The 25,768-nt window shown below is 41.2% G+C and overlaps 1 protein-coding gene and 1 non-coding gene across 6 annotated transcripts in view; one reads left to right on the forward strand and one right to left on the reverse strand.

The window, feature by feature from the left end:
• COL22A1 (collagen type XXII alpha 1 chain) overlaps positions 1-25,768 on the forward strand; it is a 220,934-nt gene that overhangs the window by 65,277 nt on the left and 129,889 nt on the right. For all 5 annotated transcript variants that reach the window (XM_057429787.1, XM_057429782.1, XM_057429784.1 and 2 more), the window contains 3 exons: positions 15,711-15,822; positions 23,124-23,247; positions 24,582-24,857. In XM_057429787.1, coding sequence (XP_057285770.1) covers positions 15,711-15,822; positions 23,124-23,247; positions 24,582-24,857 — 512 coding nt within the window. The remainder of the gene's footprint in view (positions 1-15,710; positions 15,823-23,123; positions 23,248-24,581; positions 24,858-25,768) is intronic.
• Positions 15,431-15,549, reverse strand: LOC130610188 (5S ribosomal RNA). Its single transcript, XR_008974987.1, has one exon. It is a non-coding gene; the product is annotated as a 5S ribosomal RNA (ribosomal RNA).

Raw genomic sequence — 25,768 nt, forward strand, 5'->3', positions numbered from 1 at the left:
CCTACTGATTCTGAATGAACTTATTTGCAGTGGAAACTGGATCTGAATCCATCAAAATGGATTTTGTCCCTCCTCACATAGAAGTCTCTCTTCCATAGAATATGATCATCTTCAATGTGCGCCTTTCCAGAAGGATGGAATTGTAACTGGCTGCTATGGCTAGTTCATGTTTATCTGAATTTTAATTCAAGTGCTAATGAATAGACTCTGTGCTTTTATCTGGCTTCAAAAATCTATCTTCTGTTGAAGACTCCCACTTCAGGTCTGGCACAAAACTTCTGAGTAGAGTGAGGCTTAGATACACATATGCATGTATAATTATATATCTATATGCATGTATTTATGCTCTTCTGTAAAGTATTTGACTTATTTTTTCTTTAACCTTCAAATCCCACTTACCTCTTAGCAAGCAAGTCAATATTCAGCATTTTGACTTAAAAGATAGTTTTAACTGTTTTTTGACTTACTTAAAAGAAAAGATTTGACTTTGCTCTCTTAGACCTGTAAACTAGTTTGGATTGGAAGGGTCCTATGGAAATCCTCTGGTCCAACCTCCCACTCAGAGCAGGGCTTACTTGGAAGTTAGGTCAGCTTTGAAGTTAGAACAGGTTGTTCCGGACCTCATACAGGTGACTTTTGAGTATCTCCAAAGATAGACATTCCACAGGTCCTTTGGGCAACTGTTCCAGTTTCACCACTATTCCACTGAATAGTTTTTTTCCCTAATATCTAAACGGAGTTTTCTGTATTGCAACATGTCTGTTCCCCTGGTTAGACTGATAGCATAGGGATGTCATTTATTTGACCTAGGAGACCTCTGTTCACTGTAAAATACAAGCATACACGGTGCCATGCAGTGTCTTAATAACAGGATTGTTACACTATTTGATTAAAGTGAAACTCTGGTCCCTCTCCACCAATGCAAGAGGATTTGTAGAAGCTTCTTATTACTCCTACATGGTGAAACAACAACAATTTTTTTCGCTTCCTCTTCTTGGTGACTTAGAAGATGTAAGCCTCTTCCCTAGAGAAAACTGAATTGATATTCTGGGTCTGCTTAGGGTCATTGTACCGCTGGAGATTGATCAGTATAAGACCAAAATGCTGTTTCACTCCTCATTTACTCCTTACATACTTTATAGCATTTTCTAAAGACTCTCAGCCCCTGGCTCCAATTACAACAGAAAATCACTGCCTTTTCCCAGCTAAAGTCACTGGAAAAATTCTGTTGGCTCAGTGTGCTGTGTTTCATCTTCCAAATGGATGTGTTGTGCTGTTAGCTGTTGATGAAAGGCTTTTGTATTCTGCCCCAAAGAGGACTGCACTTCAGTTTTGAGGAGCAGCCTCACATGCTCATGAATTTGAAGTTAACGCCTGTGTCTTGTGCTCCACTTGGAAACTTTATGACGACCAAAGCTGATGCTTGCCCAGAAGGCTCCTAACTCAGAACTTCATAGCTACATCTTGCACAAGCTTGTGTCTAGATGGCTGCAAAGTGCAGCCCCATCAAGTGGAAGCTGATGTAAAACTCATTGTGGGGACAGGGAAGACTGTATGAAAATGATTCTCAGCTTAAATACCCCTTTAGGAAGAAAACCTTCACTATGAGGGTGTTGAGACACTGGAATAGGTGCCCGGAGAAGCTGTGGCTGCCTCATCCCCATCAGTGTTCAAGGCCAGGTTGGATGGGGCTTGGAGCAAGCTGCTCTAGTGGAAGGTGTCCCTGCTCTTGGCAGGAGTTGGAGCTGGATGAGCTTTCAGGTCTTTTCCAACCCAAACCAGTCTGTGATTCTATGATTCCCTATCGCAGAGAAGGACAAGACATCACAATTGAAGGTAAGAGGGATAAAAGTCATTATGGAAATTATTTTTCTTATATTTTTGTTGGGTGAAATGCACCAGCAGATGGCACAGCCAATTGTTTCACACAGAGCATCACCAGTGCCAGCAGGGTGAGGGTAGGGAGGATGGCTCCATGCATAACCAAATTAATAACTGCATCAGAAAATACATTATGAGCTGGAGGAGAGCCAACAGACTGAACCAATATTTTTCTTTCAAAAGACAGGTGATTTTTTTCTTTAGACAAACAGAACTAAGTAAATCTTGTCTAACTGGACTTCGGCAAGCATTTGTTGGATTACCGCATTGAAAGTCACTGCTAAAATGAAAAAGGGTAGAGATTAATAAACACAGTAAACCGAGCCAGGAACTGGCCAGCAGGAAGATGATAATGAAAGGGAATAACAAGTCAGAGAGCAGACAGGGGTGGACTTCCTCAGGGTCTAATCTTCTCTGTGAGTTTACTGTGTAGATTAGAATCAGAATATCCTTGAAGGAGGAACTGGTTGGCCTCAAAAACCCAGGAGGGTTTTCCAGCTGATTTAGGACTATTAGTTTTAAAGGTCTGTTATGGTACCTATGGATCAGCAACAAGACTTTGTTTTATAAACTCATAGTCTCAAAACTGATGGTGTCTCAGCAGATGATTGTAAATTAAACTGTACACCTGGGGAAAAGGCAAAGGTCATTATTGCACAAGGCAAAGTAGGTCTTGTAGAGATAGGGTAGAGTTCATGAATGTGGACAGGGCTTTGGTTACAGCTTATTTGGAGAACTGTGCTCAGACCTCCTTAGCACAGGAAAGATGGATTCAGCCTAGAGGAGCTATTACTGTGTTCAGGAGCCAGAGAGACTATTTTCAAACAGGAGATTAAAGAACTGGGTTTGGTTAATCTTGCTGTGTGCAGGTGGAATGGGGAGATACTACTGCTTTCTGCTAATAGATCAGCAGGAGGGAGATAGGGGAATCACAGGACAAAGAATATAACAAGAAATGGGTATCAACTATTTAAGATATATTCAAGACATTAGAAGAAGGTTTCAAGCTGTTAGAGATATGAAGTACTGGAACAAAAAGTGAAGTAGTAATAATGGAGATAGATAAACAGGGATGGATAGGCCGGAGTCCTCTCACAGCAGATGACTGTGTTCTATGACCCTCTGGTATCACAGTATTTAAATAAGAAATCATGAGCTGTAATATTCAGTAAGGACTGCTACATTGAAATAGGGTTGAATGAGGTGAGAATATATAGGCAGCTTTACTACTGATACAAATTTTGGCAGTGAAGTGAAGCAGCATCTGCTTAACAGTTCATAACACATAAATTCAGAATATAAATGTTGCTGCATGCATTAGAAATTACAGAGGGAGTTTTGAAAGAAAGTAAGAAATCAGGTTAGAATACCAGGATAAAAACTCTTCCAGGAAGTCTGCTATTTTAAAGCAATGCTTAATGATACTTTGAACAAAATTCTTACAGCATCCTTGTGGGTACCATGATGTTTTTTTTATCAAGTAGACAAATGAAAGTAAAAGAAGGTTTAACTCGTATGTCCTGAATTGAAATCCCTGCTGTAATTCTTAATACCGCTTGTATTGCTGAACTGTCATTCTGGTTCCATCAGCATTTAACAAAGGACTATGGCCTACTATTAATCACGACCAGGCAGGAAAACACAATGACAATATCTTGCACCTTGAAGATGTGCCCCTTGTGTATTTTTATGAACCATCATATTGCATCAAAACAACGCACAAAAGTCACTGAAAATGAATTATACATCCTGATGTTTTAGCACTTTACATTTCAATTACTCGTATCTTACACTAGATCTGCAGGGCATGGGATTTGGTTGCAGAAATCTGGATGATCCCTAGAATTAAGAATGGGTTGAGCTCTAGTCCTTAACATTATCCATAAGAGGGGATAATACTCAACAGATACGGAGTGCTGTTTTCAGAGGGAATCTGCCACAGAAGTAAACACCTGCAATGGTTTCCATGAAGTGCTGAGAAAAATTAACCCTGGGGGGAAGTTAATGATTCCAGTCACTGCAGGACATTAAACATCCCACACTGGATGGTGTTAGTGGAGCAAGGAGGGAATGTGAAAGCCTGAACTCCTAAGTAGTTGCACAGGCTGTATCTGTGAAGCACAGCAGAAATTGCATTATGGTTCTACCACTGACTGACCTCAACCCCTAAGTCTCTTCCCCATCTCAGAAGCTTCTCTGCACAATGAGCAAAACACCAGCATATTTGTGACTTCTGTGTTTTTCTGTAGCTCTATAAAAGATGTTTGGGCATTTTATGAAGGAGGCACTGGTTGTAAAACGAGTACCCTACAATTACAGACTGCAGTGGCTGTGTTTAACTGGCAGCATTTCTCCAGCGTCCTGCAGTTTGCAGCACAGGCTTCGCATTCCAGAGATGCCAGTGACTCACAGGCTAATTACAATATCCCTGAGACTATTTATATTTGCCCACTAAAACACATGGTAGGAGGAGAAAATTGGAGTGTCCAGGCTGTTGAACCTGCAGAAAGAGCACATTAAACTGATATCTTCCTGGGGACAAAAGTGTTTTTGCAGTGCCTGTGTGACAGGCATTTTGCCCTGCCTTTGCACTTGGCAGTATTGTTCCTCTCATAGTATCCTTAGGAAGCCCCTCAGAGGCAAGTGGAAAATCCATGAATAGCTGGAGAGATTTGTAATGGATCACTGTCTTCAGACAGTAGATGCACAGACACAGTGGAAAGACTACACATAGGCAGTGATGTTGAAGCTGGCTATTTGTGCAGACACCAACCATTCTTCTCTCCATCCTTAGTTTTACACACACATAGCAAGGACTGGATGCAGATACGATGTTTATAGAAGTTGGGGAGGAAGCATGAAGCTTTGCTGTGCCACGGCACAGTCATTTTTCTTTCACATTACTGTGAGGCACTGGCATAGGTTGCCCATACAAGTTTCGGATGCCCCATCCCTGGCAGTGTTCAAGGACAAGTTGGACCAGGCTTGGAGCAACCTGGTCTAGTGGAAGGTGTCCCTGCTTGTGGACCTGTGTTATATGTTGGATTTGTCCTCTGGGCTGGTAGATGTGATGCCTTCAGTGCAGGTGACCCTAGCAAGTTCCTATTAGCTTTGCTTTCTAGGAGTCTGTGTACTGTGCAATAGCTAATATCAACACTGTAGCCTAGATCACTGCACTTAAAATACCTTTGAAGTTTTTCAGAGGTTGCCAAATGATTCACGCATGTTCAAGGACGTCTTATTACCCAGTAAGTCCAAGAAAACCGGGTAAAGCAGGCAAAATATTACCAATAAGTCAACTGTGACTACTAAGTGCTAAGTGTAGCCACTGCAGCCCTATGAGCTACCTCTAACCTGTGCACTGTGGTGTGCCTGGTGTCCAGATTCCCCAGTAATCCATCTTGGGGATGGTGGTGTTTTCAGCTTATGTGCCAGGGATTTTCCCTTCTGCAGAAACTAAAGTGTTGAGAAGTAAAAGTGCAGTCACCCCAACAGATAATAGGGTGCTGCCAAGGTGCAATTGGATTAGAAGCCTGGAAATACTTGAGCATCCTGCAAAGTACACATAACCACACTGTCACAAGCAGAGCTGGGTTCAGTCCTTTGAATAAAACTCCTCATGTTTTAAATGAATCTTTTTCTTAATATGGCCAGAGATGTAGCTACTACCCAGCATCATGGATCTCAGTGGACTTCTGGCACTCTAAATGACTTGAAGATGAGAGGCATCAGGTCTGTGCTCGAGCAGGTAGCCTGGTTGAGCTACTCGAAGACATCAGCAAACAAAGAGAAAGACTGCTGAAATTACTTAAGAATCTGCTACTGCAGAGAGAAAACTGGTAAAAGCTGAGCATTCCCAGTGAAAGACATATTCTGACTTTCACATTCATATAAAAGACTTAACAAAGGTTAACCTTGCACAGGAATGTACATATGAAGTATTCAGATTATTATTGAAAAGGTAAAAAAAAATCCAACCCTAAAGGATTTTTATTTTAATGCTATTTTTATTTGTTTTCTCCTAGAAGTTAAGCAAGCCATGATTTTTTCTTATTCCAGTGCATTTGAAAGGAAATAAAACCAATGTTTGACTATTCATTGCTCAAGAAGCAACCAATCCTTTGGCTATAAACACACTAATATATTGTCTAACCATGAGGTACTTCCAGATATTTCTGGGTCCCAATATTTTATAATTCTACTTCAGAAAGAGACTGATTGCTGCAAAAGATGTGCCTGGAGAAACCATCCCATAGATTCCTTGTCAGTGCAAGCTTTTAGCATTGTGCACACTTATTGGGAAGAAGACACATATGCAGTTTCAATAAATGTTTCCTAATGCTGGAGTTAAATCAGTCTGTCTGATGGGAATCCTCTGATGAAAGTTATGGCCAGTTTTTGGAGTACCTGCAGGTATAATTTGGTTTGTAGTGATCATCTGGCATCAAGCAACCACTAAAGTCCCTCAGAGAGCAGTCCCTACCTGCTTTCTTATAAGGCCTTGCTCATAGCACCTAAAATTAATAGGAATATTTCCATTTTAATGAATAACATATTTCTAGGGGTTTCTTATAATCCAGATAGTGACATTTCAATGAGAATTTATCAGATTATGTCTTAGTATGGTGCTCTTTCTCAAATAACTTTTCTCACATTTTCTTACCTAAAAATAATACTAGCCTCTTGCAAGAGCAAGCAGTATTGTTGCTTATTATGTTGAATTCATACCATCCGACATGGTCGAGGGTGAGGCATCCCTGCCCGTGGCAGGGTTTTGGAGCTAGGTGATCTCAAGGTCCTTTCCAACCCAAACCACTCTATGGTTCTATGATTCAGTGATTCATTCTGGCCTCATGAGCACTTACCTGCTATCATTTGTCTCAGACATATGTGTGGAGTCCCCTTGGGTGCTACCAACAGAACCTTTATTCAAAGTACTCCTGTTTCCACTGCTATCCCAAGTGATGAGTTTGCAGCTATGCTATTTTGCAGCTCTCCAGAGGAACACAAAGCACCTTAACACCTGGGAAACTCAAAAGAGGTCTTCGAAATAGGAACTAATTAAAATGAGAACCTAATACAAACAGTCCTGGTAAGTTCAGCTGGTGAGAGCCTATCTGGCATACAAGGACATCAAAGGAATAATGAACTCCTGTTTAATCTTGTAAATCACTGAAGCAGGAAAGGAGCTGAAAGAAGGCCTGTGGCACAAAGCCAAATGTCCATCACTGAGAAAATGGAGAATGATTCCAACACATAAAAGCCTTCAGTAATGAGGCAAAGAGTCCAGTGTCAAAACCAGCTTTCAGTGTTTTTCAGTACGCTACTTGTAACTGTCTGAAAACTGAGAGGCAAACGGGTGATGCAGATAAACAGAACAAAGCATCACATCAAGTGGTGTGTTGTTAATATGAACTCAGGTGTTGAAAGGTGCTGCCTCAGAGGCAGCTGCTGTGGACATGTATTTATTTCCTGTTTTTAAGTAGGCTGGGAGCTAAATTACAGCACCCCTTTCCACCAGCCAGGTTGGCTACAACTGTGTATTGACTTACCTGTTTCTCATTTTGTCCTCTCTCTCAGACTGTTTTCTTAGCCTTATTTTCTTATTAGTTTTATATCCTTTTTATCTTTCCTGATGTGTTATCTTTTCTTTCCTGTGTAAAGATACCAAGGGCTATATCTGCCACTTGTTTGTGACTGAAGCTTTAGACTGACGTTTCTGGAGTGGTCCTGTAGTTCAGACTGGTGACCGCCTCACTGCCTGTCAAAACTTGCTTCTTTGTGAATTATAACTCTTATATACCTAAAGTAAGGTTTCTGTTTCTCATAATCTCAAAAGTGGATTGGTACTAGTGCTGAGATCAAGATCTTTTTGTGGTCTGCACGGGACTGTTGTGTCTTGTTCAAGGAAAAGTAGAAACTAGATCTCCTGGTGCCATGATACAGAGGAAGAAAACCAGGAACAGTAAACCAACAGCCTGAGTGGTGGCATTATGTACTAAGGAATTATCTGGTTTGCAATTTTTATGCATACCATCTAAAATGATCTCTAAGCCATGTTATGGAGTATGACCTAGCAAGTAGTAGGCTTGCTGGAAGATACCTCCTTCCTGATGGTGTAAGAACTGTTTCTTGTGCTTCAACATTAGCTTAAGCTCTTAGCTGTTCTCCCACTGAAATCGGGTGGCTCTGGTGAGAAGAAATCCAGTCAGCACAAAGTGCTGCTTAAATCCCAGCTGTAACATCTGTGGAAACAAAGGGCAATTGGTTAATAGCAAGAACTTCTTTAAAACCCTCATGAGGCCCTTTAATCCATAGGCTTTGGAAAATTTCATAGTCCCCAAATTCCCTTGCAAGATGCTTGAAAAGTATAAAGTATAGCAAATTAATATTCTTAATGGCCTGTGTAACCCCTTTAGTCATCACCACAGTGCTTCACACAGGATTTGTGGACAGCCAGTAAATCTCTCAGATTTGTTCCTTCAGAGTGCAGCTCTTAATGCTTCGGGAATAAGTTAGATAACCACAGCTGGCTGATAATGCTGAGTCAAACTGTTGAGCTGGGAGTGCTGGATGTGGGGTGAATTATCCATGCAAAAATAGCCAGCTAGAGATGTGAGTTAGAGGCAAATAGAACTGTGCAAGAAGACAGAATTCTTATCCATTGTTAAGTCTTTGGAAATCACTTCTTTTGACATCCAGAGAGGGATGAAAAAAATTTAGTCCAGCAAAAGACTTTCTTTCAAACCCCTTTTTACAATCATTCACAATGAGACAGGCCTGAACAGTATCTGAGCTACAGGACTCTGACCTTCCCTGTTGCCTAGATTGCCGTGAGCAAACAAATGATGCTCCTGTGCCCCTCAGGGATGCAGGGACTATAAGAGCACCTGGTGTCTGGCTGCTTTGACATTGACCCCAGTGTTGTCATCTTAGACAGCTCACCAACCCAAGTGGCTAGCCATCAAGAAAGAGGAAGAGGGCTTTTTGACTACCTCCTGCCAGCATGCCAAAAGACTAGGACTTGAAAGATGATAGCATCAGTGTGCACCTCGCCCTATCCTAAATACTGCTTCTTGTTGACAAGTGGAACTGTGGCTGGGGCAATGATGTACTGATACGGATGTGAGTAATTTAATGTGGTGGAAGAGCCTTGGAGACAGAGGCTTCAGTGAGCTTTTAAAAATACCCCTAAAATCTGATACTCTGCCAGTGCTTGACAGGATTTCCTTTCCTGTGGAGGAACAAATGTCAGGAACAGCAAAAATGCTGTAGCAGATGATGGCTACTATAACAATAACTACAACCCATGCAGAATGCAGTAGGAGGTCTCTCCTTCAGAATTTGGACACTTCTATCCCAGAGCTGAACTGAGACACCTCTTTTATTCAGCCTAGAGCATTCTGGAAGATAAAGATGCCAAAGATTTAGATACAGTAGAAAAAATAATAACCCTTATCTACACTTTGGTCTCAGGTAGCTAATTGCCAGATATAGCTGGTTAAATACAGTATTTAATTTTAACATATGGCATGATAACAGCTTTTTGTTACTTTTAAAGTATGTATTAGCACAGACTGTAACTAAAGTAATGAAAATGAAGGCTCTTTATAGTGCTAATAATCTTGCAGACTGTACTGGAGGTGTTGAAAGGGATGCTGAGGGTTTAGTGAGCACACAGGTTCTTCCTTGTGAACACTGGCAATCCATGAAACCTTAACTTTCAAGACTGAAGAAATGTGAGGCAAGAACATTGATAAGATCAGGTATTCGCTGAAACACTCCCAAGTGATATTGTTCTTCCTAGGAATTTATACTCTGCTCTCATCTACCATAAATTATATGGCCATTGGCTTCCCTCTAGTACAAGTAACATATGTTATTTCATCACAGGCAATACAGATGGCTATTTTCAGAAGTCTCAGAGAACCTGTCTCAGGTAGCTGATGGCAACCTCCCTGACCTTGGCTGTTGGTCACACTCCATCAGTACTTTGACAAGGCTGCTAATTCAGCTGAGAGTGAAGTAAGACCAGAGTATGGAGCATTTCCTGCAAAAGCTGCTTTGTTTTATATTAGTGCTTGTGGCTGGAAATCCTCCATAATAGATAAATCCCAAACACATCCTGAGGCTCTGATGTCCAGTGCCTTTCCTGATTCCTTTCTCACCTGCTTGCCACGTTCCCACCCGAGCCATGGTCTCATCAGAACCTTTCACAATTACCAGGAGCCCAGTGGTTCCCCCTGTGAGTGTTATCTGGGGGTCCTTGGGAATGCAAAGCAGGACACTTTTTTCAGAAGGGCTCTTCAGGCTAAAGAGAAAGTCAATGGCCTTATCATACTTGGAAAAGACTTTCCAAATGTGCACACTGCTGTGTTTTCTGGCTATTAAAATGTCCCTTTGTTGCTCTGGTTTTCTGGGTTTGGGTGCTATTTTAATTTAGGGGTATTTTTTTTCCCTCAAAACACAGGACAAACAGGAAAATCACATCATGCACACTAGCTGCCACCATGCTATCCATATCAGATCCTTAATGGAACCAGGCAGAAATCCAACTCATATTCAGGGCAACCTACCATGGCTCCTTTAGTCTGGTCTTCAAATAATTTGATCATCCTTTGGTCACACTTTATTGTCTAGTGCCAAGTTTTGCCATCTTCTTCCTGTAACAGGCAGATCTGAGTGTGTTTTTCTGATTCTGGACAAATGGGCTGCTTCCTGTAAGGGAGTTATTACTTGAAAGTAGAGAGGCATTCGGCCGATTTGATCAACAGAGCAGTGCACAAGAAATTGTTTTCCAAGCCAAATATGCTGTTACGAACCTGAGCTTCTCTTTCAGGTCACTGTTTTAGTCTTAATGCATTAGGGTGTGCTGCTTTTCAGGAGATGTAATCATGTTAGAGGGTTTCAGTGGCCCCGTATTGTTTTAGTAGCTATAATGTAGTATGAGGCTTATGATCAAAGAGCATTATTCATCTTATTAATCGCTGTATTTATGGCATTACTGATTAAATAGTTTATAAGGCAACTGGAAACCACACCTGCCCTGGTACTCCAAAAAAACACCTTTTAAATCAAAGCAACTGGGAACAGGAAAGTGCAACCCTTTAAACCTGTGCTTGAGTGTGGTACAATAGATAACAGTAGCTTTGTCCTTGCCAAGTTAGGCAGGTATATTCTTTTCCATCTCAGTTCTAGGGAGGACTGGGAAGCTATGTGTAGGATCTCATTTTCCTTATGGCACTAACAATGTGGGCTCTCCTTGGTGGTGGAAGACCCACTATATATCTGCTGTCACTCCAGCCCAGAGATGCTGTACAACAGACTAAATGGCCAATGAGATGTTCAGGGAAAGATCTAAGTGAGCTGTTTCCACTGCACTGTTGGCAGTCAGACACTGTTCAAGCATTAGAGAAATGACTACATCATTAGTTATTTTTTACATTAATATTGTGGTTCAAGACTAAATTAAAAGCATCATGCTGTCTTCCTTACAATCCCAGTCCAGCCCTAAAGTCAGCAAGGGAATATACTCAATCCAGTGCTTCAGGCACATGAAGTAAACATAATAATAATGATAATGATAATAATAATAACAACAATACAAATTTTCTGATCCTTCAGCTGAAACAATCTTAGAAGTTGCTTTAAAGCACAAATTCTTATTTCCAATCCCACCTGGGCAATCTTCTTGACCAATTTCTCAGCTCAAATTATAATGCTTGGGGTTGGTTTGTTTCTTCTCCCACTTAGAAACAAAATGGTAGCTGTTTAACAAGACTTTTCCAATGAATGGTCAGGATAGCAAACTTAAGATATTGCTAATCTGAATGTAAAAATCTGCAACCTTTTTTCAATCCTGATGGCAGATGAGAAATGTAAATATAAGTTCTACATGATTAGTTAACTATCTTTTCCTTTTCCACTTCATTCACTGCACCAAATAGATAACATCTTCTATGAGTAGAATATATCTCACCCAGCTTCAGCAGTCTGAAAATCACTGTTTGTAAGGACTCCCATTCTGCTGAATGGAAGGAAGGAGGCTCCGCCAAGTAGTGTTTCAGTCTATCTTTATGTAGATCTCAGACATACAATCAGTTGTCTTCTTAGAGACTCCTACATTTCTCTGCTGACCTACAATGGAACCGAGGCAACCTGCAAACATCAGATATCTCCTTTTCAGACAGCTAAAATTGGGTGAGGTGTATCTCATCCTCAGCACAGTTCTTCACTGTTTAGTGTATAGCCGGATGCCACATTTTCTGTAATGCTAGTGAATTCTTTCAGCATCTGCAGTGTCCATTACCTCCATGGGGCTTTGGTTGGCAATGAAGTATCTAAATCTGGAGGTTGTCTCACCAGCAGTAAACCTTTAGTAGGTGAGGGTTAGCATGCTACCTGAGCATCCAAAGCTTTCTTTATGTCAATGAAGAGAAACGTGCACTTTTGGCTTCTGTTTTAGTGTGAGATTAATCTTTCCCTAGAAGCGCCTGTGTTTGACTCTCTGTGCCTAACTGAATGACAGCCACTGTTATTACCCTGTCTAGACAGCTGACATTTAGCCAGATGAACCCCATGTGAAGTGCTCTGGGACCAGGAATTAGTTTGTTTCATAGCTCCCTCTAAGAAAAGTGGAGGCAATATCTGAACAGAATAAATTAATAGCATGATTAAAACAAAACCATTTGCTAGTTTTGGGTGTGGATTCTGACACATCTAGGGCTTAACTTCCCATGGATCTACCTGTCATTTTCCAAAGAGCAAGCCCCTTTAATGAAAAATATGTCAAGTAATTTGCAATTTCCCAATCCATAAGCTGAATCAGAAATATTCTATTATGATTTACCTTTGTGCTTTATCCAATCTTGACTACAAATAAATGGTGAGCGTGAGTTATTTTCATTACAGGAAGTTCTGTTTGCAATGCAGTTTTAATAACCTTACATATGTTTCATGGTGTTATTTAGGCTTTCTAAACTGCCTGTTGTTACGAAATCGCAGCAAACAGAGAGATTAATTCATTCTGCCTCTTGTTTCATTGGAAAAGCATGCTAGTGTGCAGACCCTCACAGTTGCTCATGATGTGAACTTGAGTTGACAGAGAAAGATGAGACCATGTGTGGGTCTGAGCTAATGATGGGAAAACTTGGCAAGAAGTTCTTGCTACTGTCTTTCACTTGTGTGTTTTGAGCAATGAAGCTGTACAAGCTCCATTAGATGAGTTTGAGGGCTGTGGTGACTTAAGATTACTCCTTTACTTGGTCAGCATTTTAGCCTTCACCATCCACAGCTCAGCTCATACAAATGGTTGACAATTTCCCTTCCCAGCAAGTGTCATCTCTTCTTATCAGCAATGCTCAATGGCTACCCTCACATTTCTGTGCTCGGTATAGATAAGGGATAAGTACTGCATGCTGAAATGAGCTATGGGAAGGCTTATATGGACAGGTCATACTTTTTTATATGTGATAGCCAGAAGGGAGCTCTCATGTTCTGGTATGGTCTATTTGCTATGATTTATAGCTGCAGTCGTGGCTGATTACAGTATGTGAGAAGCGTGTATCACTAGAGCTGTTGCAGAGGTGATTATGAAGTGGAACCATGAGGCCCTGGAGCATCTTAACTGCTTTATTTGCCCCCCTGAATGTCCAGTAATAGCTGAAAATGGAGTGGTCAGGAGGGAAAAGCTGTTGACAGCCAGGAAAGTTACTGTAATACAAAAGGCCTCAACTTGGCACCAGGCAACCATTTCTGTTTTTGCTAACAATTAAGATTATATTTCCTTAGGAAAAAAAAAACAAACTATTTCTTCAGAAAAAGTTCTGTGATTAAAGCTTTATGTTTTATTTGCTGTCTGCTGTCACACCATGATTTGCCCAGGGACTGGCCCATTAGGTTTTTTGCACCTATTTGTTCATGCAGATTTGGAGAATCATATTAGGTGAGTGCTTTTTCCTGTCGCAGCTGATTTCAAGCCACACGGTGACTTTCAACTCGAAAGGTTCATGAGGGCAACTGAGAAACCCAAAACTCTTAGGGCCTAAGTTCACCATGCAAAAGTGTTAATTTGTTCTAGAAAGGTTTTGGGAGCTTACCAACTGAAGCTAAAAACACTGCTGTAGTTTAAAATCAATTTATCAAAAGAAGTTACTTGAATATCACCATGTTTGTGTGCTGGAATTACACGCACAGGAGTTAATACGTGTAATTTGGCATGTGGGAATAGGTTAGAATAGCCCAAATAAAAGAAAACCCCTGTAAATCCATAAAGTACTGCCCCCTGAAGAACTGGATGAATTCAGGAGCATGGGACATTTGTACCCCAGCTGTCCCCTGGAAGGGTTTAGTAGCTGGGACTTCATGTCATAAAACTATGGGTTCGTTGTGCCTGGGACCATATTGACACTGTACCCATGTGTGTGGTTTATGGTTGAACTAATCCTTGTCAGAACAGTTCAGTCTGTTCTGGCTTTTCCCAACAAGAACAAGGCTAATCTCTGAAGTGCTGTTTTTGTGGGCCGAGACAACTACCTAAGAGCAGAACAAAGTCGGAAGCTTTATACAATTGTCTGCAGTCAAAATTATTAACTCACAGTAATGATGAGTTCATTGGAATAAGACTATGTCATGTTAAAATGATATGAAAATTGAATGTAGGCAAGTGTCTCGGAGTAGCGGTGTTCAGTAAGGACATTTCAATAAAGACCTATTAGGGATGATCCAGGGGAGAACTACAAAACTGATCATGGGGCTGGAACTATAAAGGCAAACTGAAAGAGCTGGGAATGTTTAGGTTGAAGAAGAGAAGGCTCTGGAAAGACCTCATTCTGGCCTTTCAGTATATAAAAAAGGCTTATAGGAAAGACTGTGAGACTTTTTACCAAGGCCTGTAGTGACAGGACAAGGGGCAGCAGTTTTAAACTGGAGAGTAGATTTAGACTGGAGATAAGGAGAAAAGGGTGAGGGTGCTGAGGCGCTGGCACAGGGTGCCCAGAGAAGCTGTGGCTACCCCATCCCTTGCAGTGTTCAAGGCCAGGTTGGAAAGGGCTTAGAGTAACCTGGCTTAGTGGAAGGTGCCCCTGCCTGTGGCAGGGGGTTGCAACTGGATGAGCTTTGAAAATCCCTTCCAACCCAAGCCATTCTATGGTTTTATGAGTGTTTCAGTTTGTACCTGTGCAGTTTTTTACATAGGAATTAATATGTTACACAGCATTTCCAGGGTGTTGGGGCAATGCAGATGATGACTATTCCTGGAGAACTCTGTTCTAACCTCTCCAGGACCTGAATTAAAGTTTGGTTTTGGGTTTTTGAACTTGTCCTGGGTTCAGCAGTTGCAGTCATTTTTTCTCCTTCTTGGTAGCTGCTGCAGCGCTGTGTTTTGACTTTCATCTTGGGAACAGTGCTGATAAAAATGATGTTTTCAGTTGTTGCTAAGTGATGTTTACCCTGACCAAGGACTTTCTGAGTCTCATGCTCTGCCAGGGAGGAGGGGAAGCCGGGAGGAAGCAGAGACAGGACACCTGACCCAAGCTAGCCAAAGAGGTATTGCCTTCAGCACCTGGGATTCCCAGGCAGTCTCCCATCCAAGTACTAATCGAGCCTGACCCTGCTTAGCTTCCGAGATCAGACGAGATCGGGTGTTTTCAGGGTGGTGTGGCCATAGGCAGATTAGACCACGTCTGAATTTTGTTCTGTCTTTTCCCAACAAGAACAAGGCTAATCTCTGAAGTGCTGTTTGTGCGGGCTAAGACAACTACCTAAGCACAGTGAAAGACATGTCCTGCTGCCTGATCAATGTCTCATATTTACACTTCCATTATGGACAGGATTTGACCTTATGGATTCATTCAGCGTTAAGCAAATTTTTGGCATGAAAGAAAATGGAATTCAGAGTGCTTATGTTCGACTTGGAAGCTTTCCTGTTGTTCAGAAAACTGAGTGAGTACCCTGATTTTTCACTTTATTTTCGTCTGATCCCCCATCTGATTTGGTTCCTCTAGGTTAACCTTTTAGTACTTATCCCATATCTACGCATATATTGCTGTTTTGATCAGCTCCTTCAGTTCTGGAAAAGAACTCATACAATGTGGTTGGGAACCTCTGCATCAACTCCAGGATCCATCCTGGAGGAGTATGAGCTGGTTTCAGTGTATCTCAATGGTTGTGAGGAACAGTATCAAAAAATTCACAAAGAATTTAGGGCGACACAAATAGCTTCTAAAAGGAATATTCAGTAGCACTCCCATTGAGCTATATATCTGCTAATCGCGAAAGACCAGTTCCTAGTAGATGGTGTTATCAGTTAGTTAATTAACATGGGGTTTGGTTTTATAAAAGAATGAGCAATTTTTAAGCCTGTGTCAATGTGGATTCAGTCCTTGAAGCCTTTTTATGATCTAAGGCTGCTGGTTGTGTGATAGTCTATCACAACAGTTTCTCTTCAAGTTGTCATTTGAGTCCTGCTAGCATTAGCCTTGAAAAGAGTGAGTGAATAATTTCACTGAGTAACCATGAGCTATAGATTGGATTGTCATCATTAACATTTTTGCAGTGAATTTCTCCGTGCTGGTTTGGACTTCAGCTTTAAAAAATCAATAGTAATTCTTTTCCTGCTCATGGATGAGGGCTGTTATATTTTATTCTGTTTTAGCTCTTTTACTCAGCTCACTGCATCTTTGTGGTTGTCCTGTAACTTGCATTTGCTTGGTTTCATAATATCCTGGAGCCATCCTGGATTGATTTGCCCTTCTCCCCTTACCCTCTTTCTCCATATAAACACACAGCCTTTAAACAACAACAGAAAGTAAAAATATAATATACTGAAAGAAAATTGCTTGCTATAAAGTCCATAAATGATGTGATGTCAAGTCTCACGATAAGTAAATTCATCAACAGGGAGAAGGCCAGCCAACTAAAGACATCTTGGACTTGATAAGTAGTATATACATAACTGCTGTGTGTGAAGAGAAGAATAGACCTATTTTGTTTGGCTCACAGCAGTCTCTGGGTAGAATCTCTGCTTGCTGCACCTTGTAACAGCTATTGGTAGAGTGCTTTATCACTATAAAACATTGCTCCCAAGACTACATAGAAAGAAGCCATTGAACTGAAGAAGTCCAGTTTCCACTGAAGAAATTCTGGGAATGATGAGCTACTGAATCTGAGCTTTAGGTGATACTATGACAAATAGGACTAGTGCAACCCTGGGAATATAAGTAGAAACTGTCAAGGATGAGTTGGCTATCTCCATATTGGGCAACCGAGTTACACTGCAGGGATGCTATGTCCAGTCCATCTTTCCATCATTCAGTGGATAGAAATGGAGTGAATGAAAGTTTAAAGAACTGTGAAGCAAGTCTAGTAGCGAGAAATACAAGAAGTACAGTGGAGTCAGGTAAAATTAAGAAGCAGTTTACAACTCAGGTGATTGCTCTCTGTAAAAACCTCTGGGAAATCAAAGTTTAATAAAGGGTCTTTGGTGCTAATGATAGTAGTAGACTGAAAGTCAGTGGCTACCTGTTAGCAACATCAGAAACAGCATGGAAGAAAGGCACTTGTAACAATGACTGTCAGTAAGCACTGGAACAGGTTAGTGCATATTACACAGTTGTCCATTTCATTTATTTTTTCAAATTAAGGGTTGAAGATTTTGTTGTGTTGTTTCTGTTATTGTTTTCCCAGAAAGACTGAGAGTGAAGCCAGACCAACCAGCTATGATGACTTTCCATCTGCTCAGATTGCACCCATTTAGTTGTTGTTGTTTTTACAATAAGTAAGACAATTAGAAGTAAAACCATCCTTAATCAGTAGATTGAAATGACTAAGCTTCCTTTTGAATGATTGACTGACACATGGCATTAAAGAAGTTCTATATTTTCAGCCTTTTGCATTTTAACCTCCATACTCTTGTGGTTTGGAAATGAACTCAGATATAACACAATATTTGGTTCATTTTAGCCTTTGGATGTCAGGGTTCTGAGACGGTGCATATAGAGTCATTGCTCACAGAAAATGAAATCTTGTGAAGCTGCACAAAACTGATAATTGGAGTAATAAACAAAACAAAACATCTGTCCTGTCTTGCAGATAACCTCAAGCAATGTTTAGCAACTGATAACAACATCTCATAATTAGACAGAAAATCATTAACTGAGTAATATATGTAATCCACTGTATTATCTGCTTAAAGGATTTGTATCCTTTTGTATAAGTACTAGTACTTTTACAAAGTGCCAGTTTAGCTGACTGGGAAATGTGCCTGTTCATCTTTCAGTCTGGAGCCTATGACTATGAACTTTCTTCCTCTTTGTGGTGAGGCATTCTGTGGTGGCTCTTTAAGCAACCAGATACAACAGCCAGGAATTTGGCTGCAGTCAATGTCCTGGTCACTGGGGGACTTACAGGTCTCTCTAGCTGTCTGAGGGCTGGTCCATAAATCTGGCTGGTGCTTCTCCCCACTCCTCAGGTAAGGGGCTGTTCTACTGGTTGCTCATGGCTCCTCAGTGGACCTTCTTGCCAAAGGTGTGTCCCAGATTCTCTGTTATTCAGGCTTGTTTCTCTTTACTGTTGTCTTGGCCAATGCCAAGCTTTTGGCTGTCTATCTTGTCCTGTCCTTTATCTATTTCTCCTAGTCCTGACTCCTAATTCCCTGCTATGTGCATCCCCCCAGTTTTCTCTTGCTTGCTCTGGTTCCAGCCTGACTTGGTCCTCATCTCAGCTGCCACACCGCATAACTTCCTGATGCTTGGCCTAGCTTTTAGTCAGATCTGTTTGCTGTATATATTGGTACAGTGTTGTCTTCCCCAGTTTCTGAGTCTTGCATTGTTGTGGACATAAACCTTGCTGTGTTTGTCCTGATATCACACTGCTGGAATTTGGAAAAGACCAAGATACTGTCCTGAAGTTAGGAATGAGACACACGACTACTATGAGAAAGTGGTGAAATCAGACTCCCAGTTGAAAGATCTTGCTGTGGCCACTGTCTGATCTCATGACCACTATTGTCAGATGAGTGCTTGTCATCTAGAAGAATAGCTGGGTCTACCCAAATTGGCTGTGAAGTTAGTAGTCAGATATCTATTAGGAGCAGACCTGATGAATCCTTCGTAGGCTTCTTTCCTAGCTGGTGAAACAGGGTAAATTCATGGGCCCCAGGGCCAGACCTGTACCATTTGTGTTCTTCACCTGTTTTTGTGCTCATAACAAGTTCATTTTGACTGTTGGCAAGCAATGATAACATTGACAGTGCCTCGGCCTGGTGTGGAGGATGACGCATGGCAAAGACTGCAAAGACTGCTCCCCAAAGGCAGTTTGGTTATGATCACTCTCTCTGGGAAAAGAGCTTTTGGCTCATCTGCACTCGTAGAGAATGGATACTCACTGTTATTAACTAGTATGAATATAAGCGTTGAGTCTCCTCAATGTAAGGAGATCAAGCATGACTGGAATGGAATGTCTGAACGGTGGGTTTTTATTGTCTTTTAGAGAGTAAATGACTGAGGGAGAGCTGACAAACATAGAAAAGGCTGAAGCAAAAAGAGAACAAGTTCTTTATGTATTTCCTTGTGCAAAACAAATATATTATTTTAGGAAGATCTAGTTAAACCTTCCTATGTTAGCAAGTGATATTTATCATATTTGCAACATGTCAGGTAGTGAAACACGGGAAGAAGTTACCTTTGAGAGGTTATATCTGTTCCACTACTGAGGTTTCTAAAGTAGTGGCCAAAAAGTGTCTGCCATGGATGTATAGGTGGGGTTGGTTCTGTTCTGTGACAATCCTCTTATAGCCTTCTTTTCCCTTTTCCCTTTTCCTTGTTTTTCCTTTTTTTTTTTCTTTTTTTTTTGTCATTCTAAGAGCCTATGGAAACGAACTGATATTCTCCAACCTTGTTTCTCAGATCTTAGTAAATTGCATTTCATATTAATGTTTTTTATCTGTTGTAAAAATGGTCAAATTGCCCAACTACGTTAATTATTCCCACTAAATGCAGACATCCTATTAATTGTTGTTACATTCAGTGTCTGAAATGAGAACTGATAATCTTATTTTTCTCCATTGTGTTATTATTATAGATGTAGGATCTCATGCTGATTGTCACAGATGTAGGCTCTTATGCCAAACAAAAGCATGTGAGAAAGAAGCTATATATTGAAAATGGGCAATGCCTGAAAGAGTCTTCTGCCTGGTATTCTAGTTCTTTTCTTTGTAGAAGTGATTCACCTGACCTTGTAGCTGGGTTAATTAACTCTTAGAGTAACCTGCAGCACCAAGCTCTTGTCTTGGAGTTTTATAAAGGCCTCTTCTGCAATCCATCCTGTTGTCAGAATTATAGACCAAAGAGCTAGCAGAGTGCTCCCTGCAGGTACCAGGCATCCAGCAAAGCTCCATATTATGGATCATCAGTTCAATTCAGCCTTGGGTGAAAGAAGGAAATAAAACATTTCTGGGGACAGCAATTCCTGTCCTTGGATTCCTAAATAAAGCTGAATTTCTAGATGGAGACCACTTTTTAGTGAGGAAATAAATGAAAACTCACAAAGTTTTGTGTTATTTATGCACTAATGCACCTCTGTAAAAGATACAGGGACTAAGGGCTTCAGAAACAGCCTTTATCATATCTTCAGGGCAACAAGAGTTTCTTGAGATTTGCTTTTGGCACAAAGCTTTTCTGTGCTGGGAACTTACAGCCAGTTCCACATCACCTTTAAAAGTCAGTAGAGGCTGACAGGTAATAGGTCATTATAGCTTTCTATCAGTTTAAATCCACCTGATGGGCCATTTGTCAGCCTCTGTGTGATGAGGTATGGCCAGACTCAGAAGGATTTTTGGTACCCAATTCCCAACGCATCTGAACAGCTTTTCTGAATCTAAGCTTGTATGGTGATATTCCTGTTCCCAGCTCAGAGGAATCCAGAAAGACTGTCTCAGTACAGAGACCAACAGTTGCCTCTTCCAGATTTAGTTGCAGGTCATCAGGCCAAGGCTCAGTGTGGTATCTTGGGGATTAATTTCAACAACATGCTTTTATACCTCCTTGCTCAGCAAAGAAATGATGTCTCAGCTACAGCCACTGTCATCTGTACTTGGAACCAAGCACACCTGCATATGCAGAGTTGAAAAGCCATTAGGGAAAAGCAGTATTGAAAGCATGTGTCCTGCTGCTGTTGGTGTAGCAATAGCAAACATTATGGATCAGGAAGAGAGCAAAGCACCCTCAGAGCTGTAAATCCCCTACCTTGTGCCACCACTCGATTAAATGAGGACGCATTTCTCTGTTTGCTTTTCATTGAGTAAGAGGTTGGATTTAGTGGTGGGTTGTAGCTAGGAAAGTAGTTCAATAGGGCTGTCTGTGCCCAAAATGTGAGTCAGAATCTTAAAGAGCAGGACAGAAAGGGAACTTATTAAATCCAGTTATGATTATGTGAGTGAAAATAAATTCACAAGGCATGTATGCTGAAATGACAGAGTTGGAGGAGATGAGCCACAGAGAAATGTCCCCTCTGGCAGCACTCTTGTTTAGACACATCCATGGTTTTTGTTCAAGGCAACAGAGCGATAAGCAATGCCTTTTCTGCTATCAATATTGCCACTTGGATGAAGTTTCTTAAGGGGGGGAGGAAAGCTGCCAACACTGTCAGTGATGCTAAGAGCTGAGGCATGCATCTTCTTTGACACACTTGGACAAGATGAGTGTGCAAACACATTTTGACAGAAAACTTGCACAAAGGCATGTCAATGTTGAAGGAGATCTGGCAGGGGGCCCTACTGGGAGGGCTGATGTGACTGAGCTGACTCTCTCTTGCCAAACATCCTGTTGGTTTTCATGGTGGCTTTCAGTGCCCTCGTCATGCCTGTTCTTTTTGCCATGGCAACTCTGCCACAAGGAGACAACTGACACACTTCTCTTAACTGGGAGCGTCTGGTTATTTTCCTTGTCTTAGGAGAGATGGGTGATGCTGCGTGGTGGGTCTGTGACCAGGGAGGGCTAGTTTGTGAATTGTAGAATCATAGAATCATTTAGGATGACAGCCAGCTGTCATGCTTTGTTTTCTAATGGATGTTTATGCCTGACTGCTCGGATATCCAGAAACAAAGCCATGATATTTAGGAAGGGTCATTTTAGGAATGATCAGAGGAGCAAGCTGGCTTGGGCATGGGAAACAATGAGGATAAATGGGGCTCTTCAGGTGGGAAAGGAAGTGGCTCAGAGGCTTTATGAGCAAAGTTTTCAGAATCCTAAATGGCATAAAATGTAGAAAAAGAATAGTTAATTGTGTTGTCTGAGAACTGAGCTACATCCAAAACAAACAAGAGGAGGCTCATTATACAGTGGATAGTAAAGTGTGATTCATTGCCAAAGGATGTTGTGAATGTAATAAATATACCTGAGTTCAAGGGGAGACTGAAGAAGTTAAATCTATAAAAAGAAGATAAATCCATAAAAAAATATTAATATAGAAATTTTGTCTGTCTCTGAATTTGACCCCTGGATCCTAGATTTAGAGCTAGGAGGGAGGCTTGTTCTGTTCATTCTCGCTCTTAAGCACCCAGTAAAGGATAAATACTGGGTTAGTTATCCCTTCTGTGCAGCCCTGTATGCTCATGTTACTGTATATTCTTATGTTGGGTGCATATGTCTGATGTAACCATGGCTTTGGTTACATCAGAAATATGCATGCATCATGGTGTCACATTAAGTAAATTTCTGCCTAATGTGTTTTCAATGTTTATTTTGAGAAGGTTTTCCTGTTCTCCCAGGCCATCAGCCAAGGAAAATCTTGGACTGGCATGAGGTATAGTGCCTGTTTTGGGGCAAATAATACTATATTTGTTGCTATGACTTGGTACTTTATAGAGGGTTTCAGTCTTGCCTGCCCATTCTCAGGTGCTACAGGTCTCCAGTGCCTCTGGAGAAGAGCAGAATGATTTACAGATTGCATGAGCTGAATCATCAGCTGAAAACCAACTGTTTTGACATGATGGATACTAGACTGAAGGTTTTCACTGTTTCTTACCTAATTTGGGAGTTTCAGTATTGGAATGAAAAAGGGCTCCTTGAGTACAGAACTGCCTGGAGGGTGAAAGCTCAGGTTCATCTCTCTGCAGGCTGCCAAGTACAGCAAGCAGATCATGTAGGAACTCTATAATACACCTGGGAAGCATTGCTGGGACATGCAGAGGGCTTTAGAAGTTCTGCTCTTCACTGCTAAGTTCTCTTTTCCCCTCCCTATGCTAGGGATGTATTTCCCCAAGGTCTCCCTGATGAATATGCCTTTGTAACTACCTTCAAATTCCGGAAGGCTTCCAGGAAAGAAGACTGGTATATTTGGCAGATTATTGACAAGTACGGCATACCACAGGTAAGAGACCCTTTGAGACAGCAAGAGCAGCCTTGTTTACCTTTTATTGCATGAACCAGCTTTATTGCCTTATCCTCTCACTCCTTTACCTTTCATTCAAGTCCTGAAGGTAGGTTTGCATGGACCTTGATTGTTGTTAGCATGCAGATAGATAAATGTGTTAGTTGTAAAGGTGGCGAAAAATATACCATCCTTGCTCTTGAAACCACTTTTGGATTTCTGGTGTTTTGTTCAAGTAATTCTGTTTAGGGAATACATTTTGCCTGTTTGGAAGAAGGTTGGCACACAGATGTACCGCAGAGCAGTGAGCTATTTCAAGTTTTTCCACAGGCTTCTGGCTATCATGCAAAGGCATTTTGGATTCCCTGCTTGGGATGTGGGTGACTTAGGATAAGGACCTTATTGATCCACAACCCTGAGTCCTGGCTGCTGCAGAATTTGATCTAATAATATCTGTCAAGTACTCTCAGGTACTCAGAATACCATTAAAGTATATAAAGGGCTTCTTGTTCCTATATAACATATTCTTAGCAGCATGCTAAGTTTCAAGCCTGTTTGAGGAGGGAGCCGTTTGAGTGGGCTGTATGTTTTCTACTCAGTACAAACATGGTGCTTATGGTATTTCCAATGGCTCTCAACTGCGCTGTTGGTTTGGGCTCACGTAGCCATTTAAAGCAGTATTGCTGCTTTGGGAGTGGTGTTTGAAATGATTTGGGAAACTCACATTGGAGGAAGGATAGGTGCAGTTTGAGGACTTGGCTGAGTTTCAGACAATGGCAACAGGTTTATAAGACAATTATTAACTGTACTTTATTAAATGAAACATGGTTTTCTCTGCTACATGCTCAGTAGATTGGTTTCATACTAGGCAATAAGTCATGTGTCCATGTCCCATGGGATAGCTGAGGACTTGTGATGGCACTAAAGAACACAGAGGATTGCACAGGATAGAGGGATCCAAAGCAAATTCAGCTTTGTTATCTGCCTCTGGGGAGATGCCCCTGACATGTGCTACCACCCAGCCATGCCTAGGCATCGCCCGAGAGACATCAAGGTGGCATGTGCTGAAACCATGTCAAGGATTATACTCGGAAAAGAAGTCTCTAGATGGTCATAGGTCTGCACCCAAGCCTGTGCTTTGCCCTGACTTTATTTACTAGAACAGGCTCCCTGTACATATCTCACACAAAGCTCCATTCTCTGATATTTGCTTGGGCTTCTTGCCATATGCTGTACCATCCCTGACCTGGGGGTGTCAGTTGTGGTAGAAAGCAGGCAAAAGTAAGGATAAGGCTTTGTACTTCATTAGTAAAATCACTTCTGTCTGCTTTCAGGTCTCGATCCGGCTGGATGGAGAGAACAAAGCTTTAGAGTACAACGCTGTTGGGCTCACCAAGGACGCTGTGAGAGTGGTCTTCCGCAATGAACGAGTCAGTGATCTGTTTGACCGCAGCTGGCACAAAATTGCCCTCAGCATTCAGTCAAAGGCTGTCTCACTCTACATAGACTGCAGACTGGTGCAGGTGTTGCCTATTGAAGACAGGGAAAACATCGACATTCAAGGAAAGACTGTGATTGGCAAACGCTTGTATGATAGTGTCCCCATTGATGTAAGTACTGAGTGTGCTGATTAGAGCTGCAGTAACAATCAGCATTGGGTTTGCAGTACATGAATGGGTGTTTAGGGGTTATACCCTTTTCCTGAAGCAGCGTCACTGAAATATTACCTGTGTTACATGGCTAAGACAGATTGGTGTTGAATCATCTACAGCACTTGTTGTCTTTTTATGTGAGACTGTCTGTATCTCTGTAATGGAGATTAAAAATGAGGAATACATTTCATCTTTCTGTCTAGTCCCAGAATATGAAATATTGAAAATCAGAAATACAGAGAAAATTATCCACAAATACCATCAAACTGTATACTGAACTACACATGTAAAGGTCTTCTGCTGTCTGACCATGGCACTATGAATGTTTCCATCTGTGATAGGAAGATTTGGGGAGAAAAAAGAAAGGTTGTTAACTCAGGAAGATCATGGCATGTTTTCAGTTCCCCACAAAAGATACCTGATATTAAATGACTCGATCCAGTTGAACCAAAGTTTAGGCCTGTAGGTTAGACCTGATTATTCAGAAGCAGGGTTAAACTGATATAATTTATGTGTGATTGTTTGGTGTTTTGAGACTTCTGTAATCTTTCTTAGCTGTGCAAAATAGATGGAATGTGCATATTAAACATGCTAATAGCATTTCTCATGCAGGGTAGAATTTCAGAAGATGCAAGGCACAACAGGGGAAAACTAAACTTCATGTCTAGATGAAATTCTAGGACGGATGGAGGTGGTCAGAATAAGTCTTCTCAGACAGAAATTTGGACAGGACTTGCCTCCTTATGTGCATGAAAACCTGCACCAGAATTTTAATAGGCATATTTAAGGTCTCATTAGCTCAGTACTCTTGGATCATGCTGAGATATTGGTCTATTATTGATAGAAAGAGATGGATACTGTCTACAGGA

Source organism: Pezoporus wallicus, unplaced genomic scaffold, assembly GCF_028554395.1.
Source record: "Pezoporus wallicus isolate ANWC-B61680 ecotype Strahan unplaced genomic scaffold, APGP_CSIRO_Pwel_v1 contig_7545, whole genome shotgun sequence".
Classification (NCBI taxonomy): domain Eukaryota; kingdom Metazoa; phylum Chordata; class Aves; order Psittaciformes; family Psittacidae; genus Pezoporus; species Pezoporus wallicus.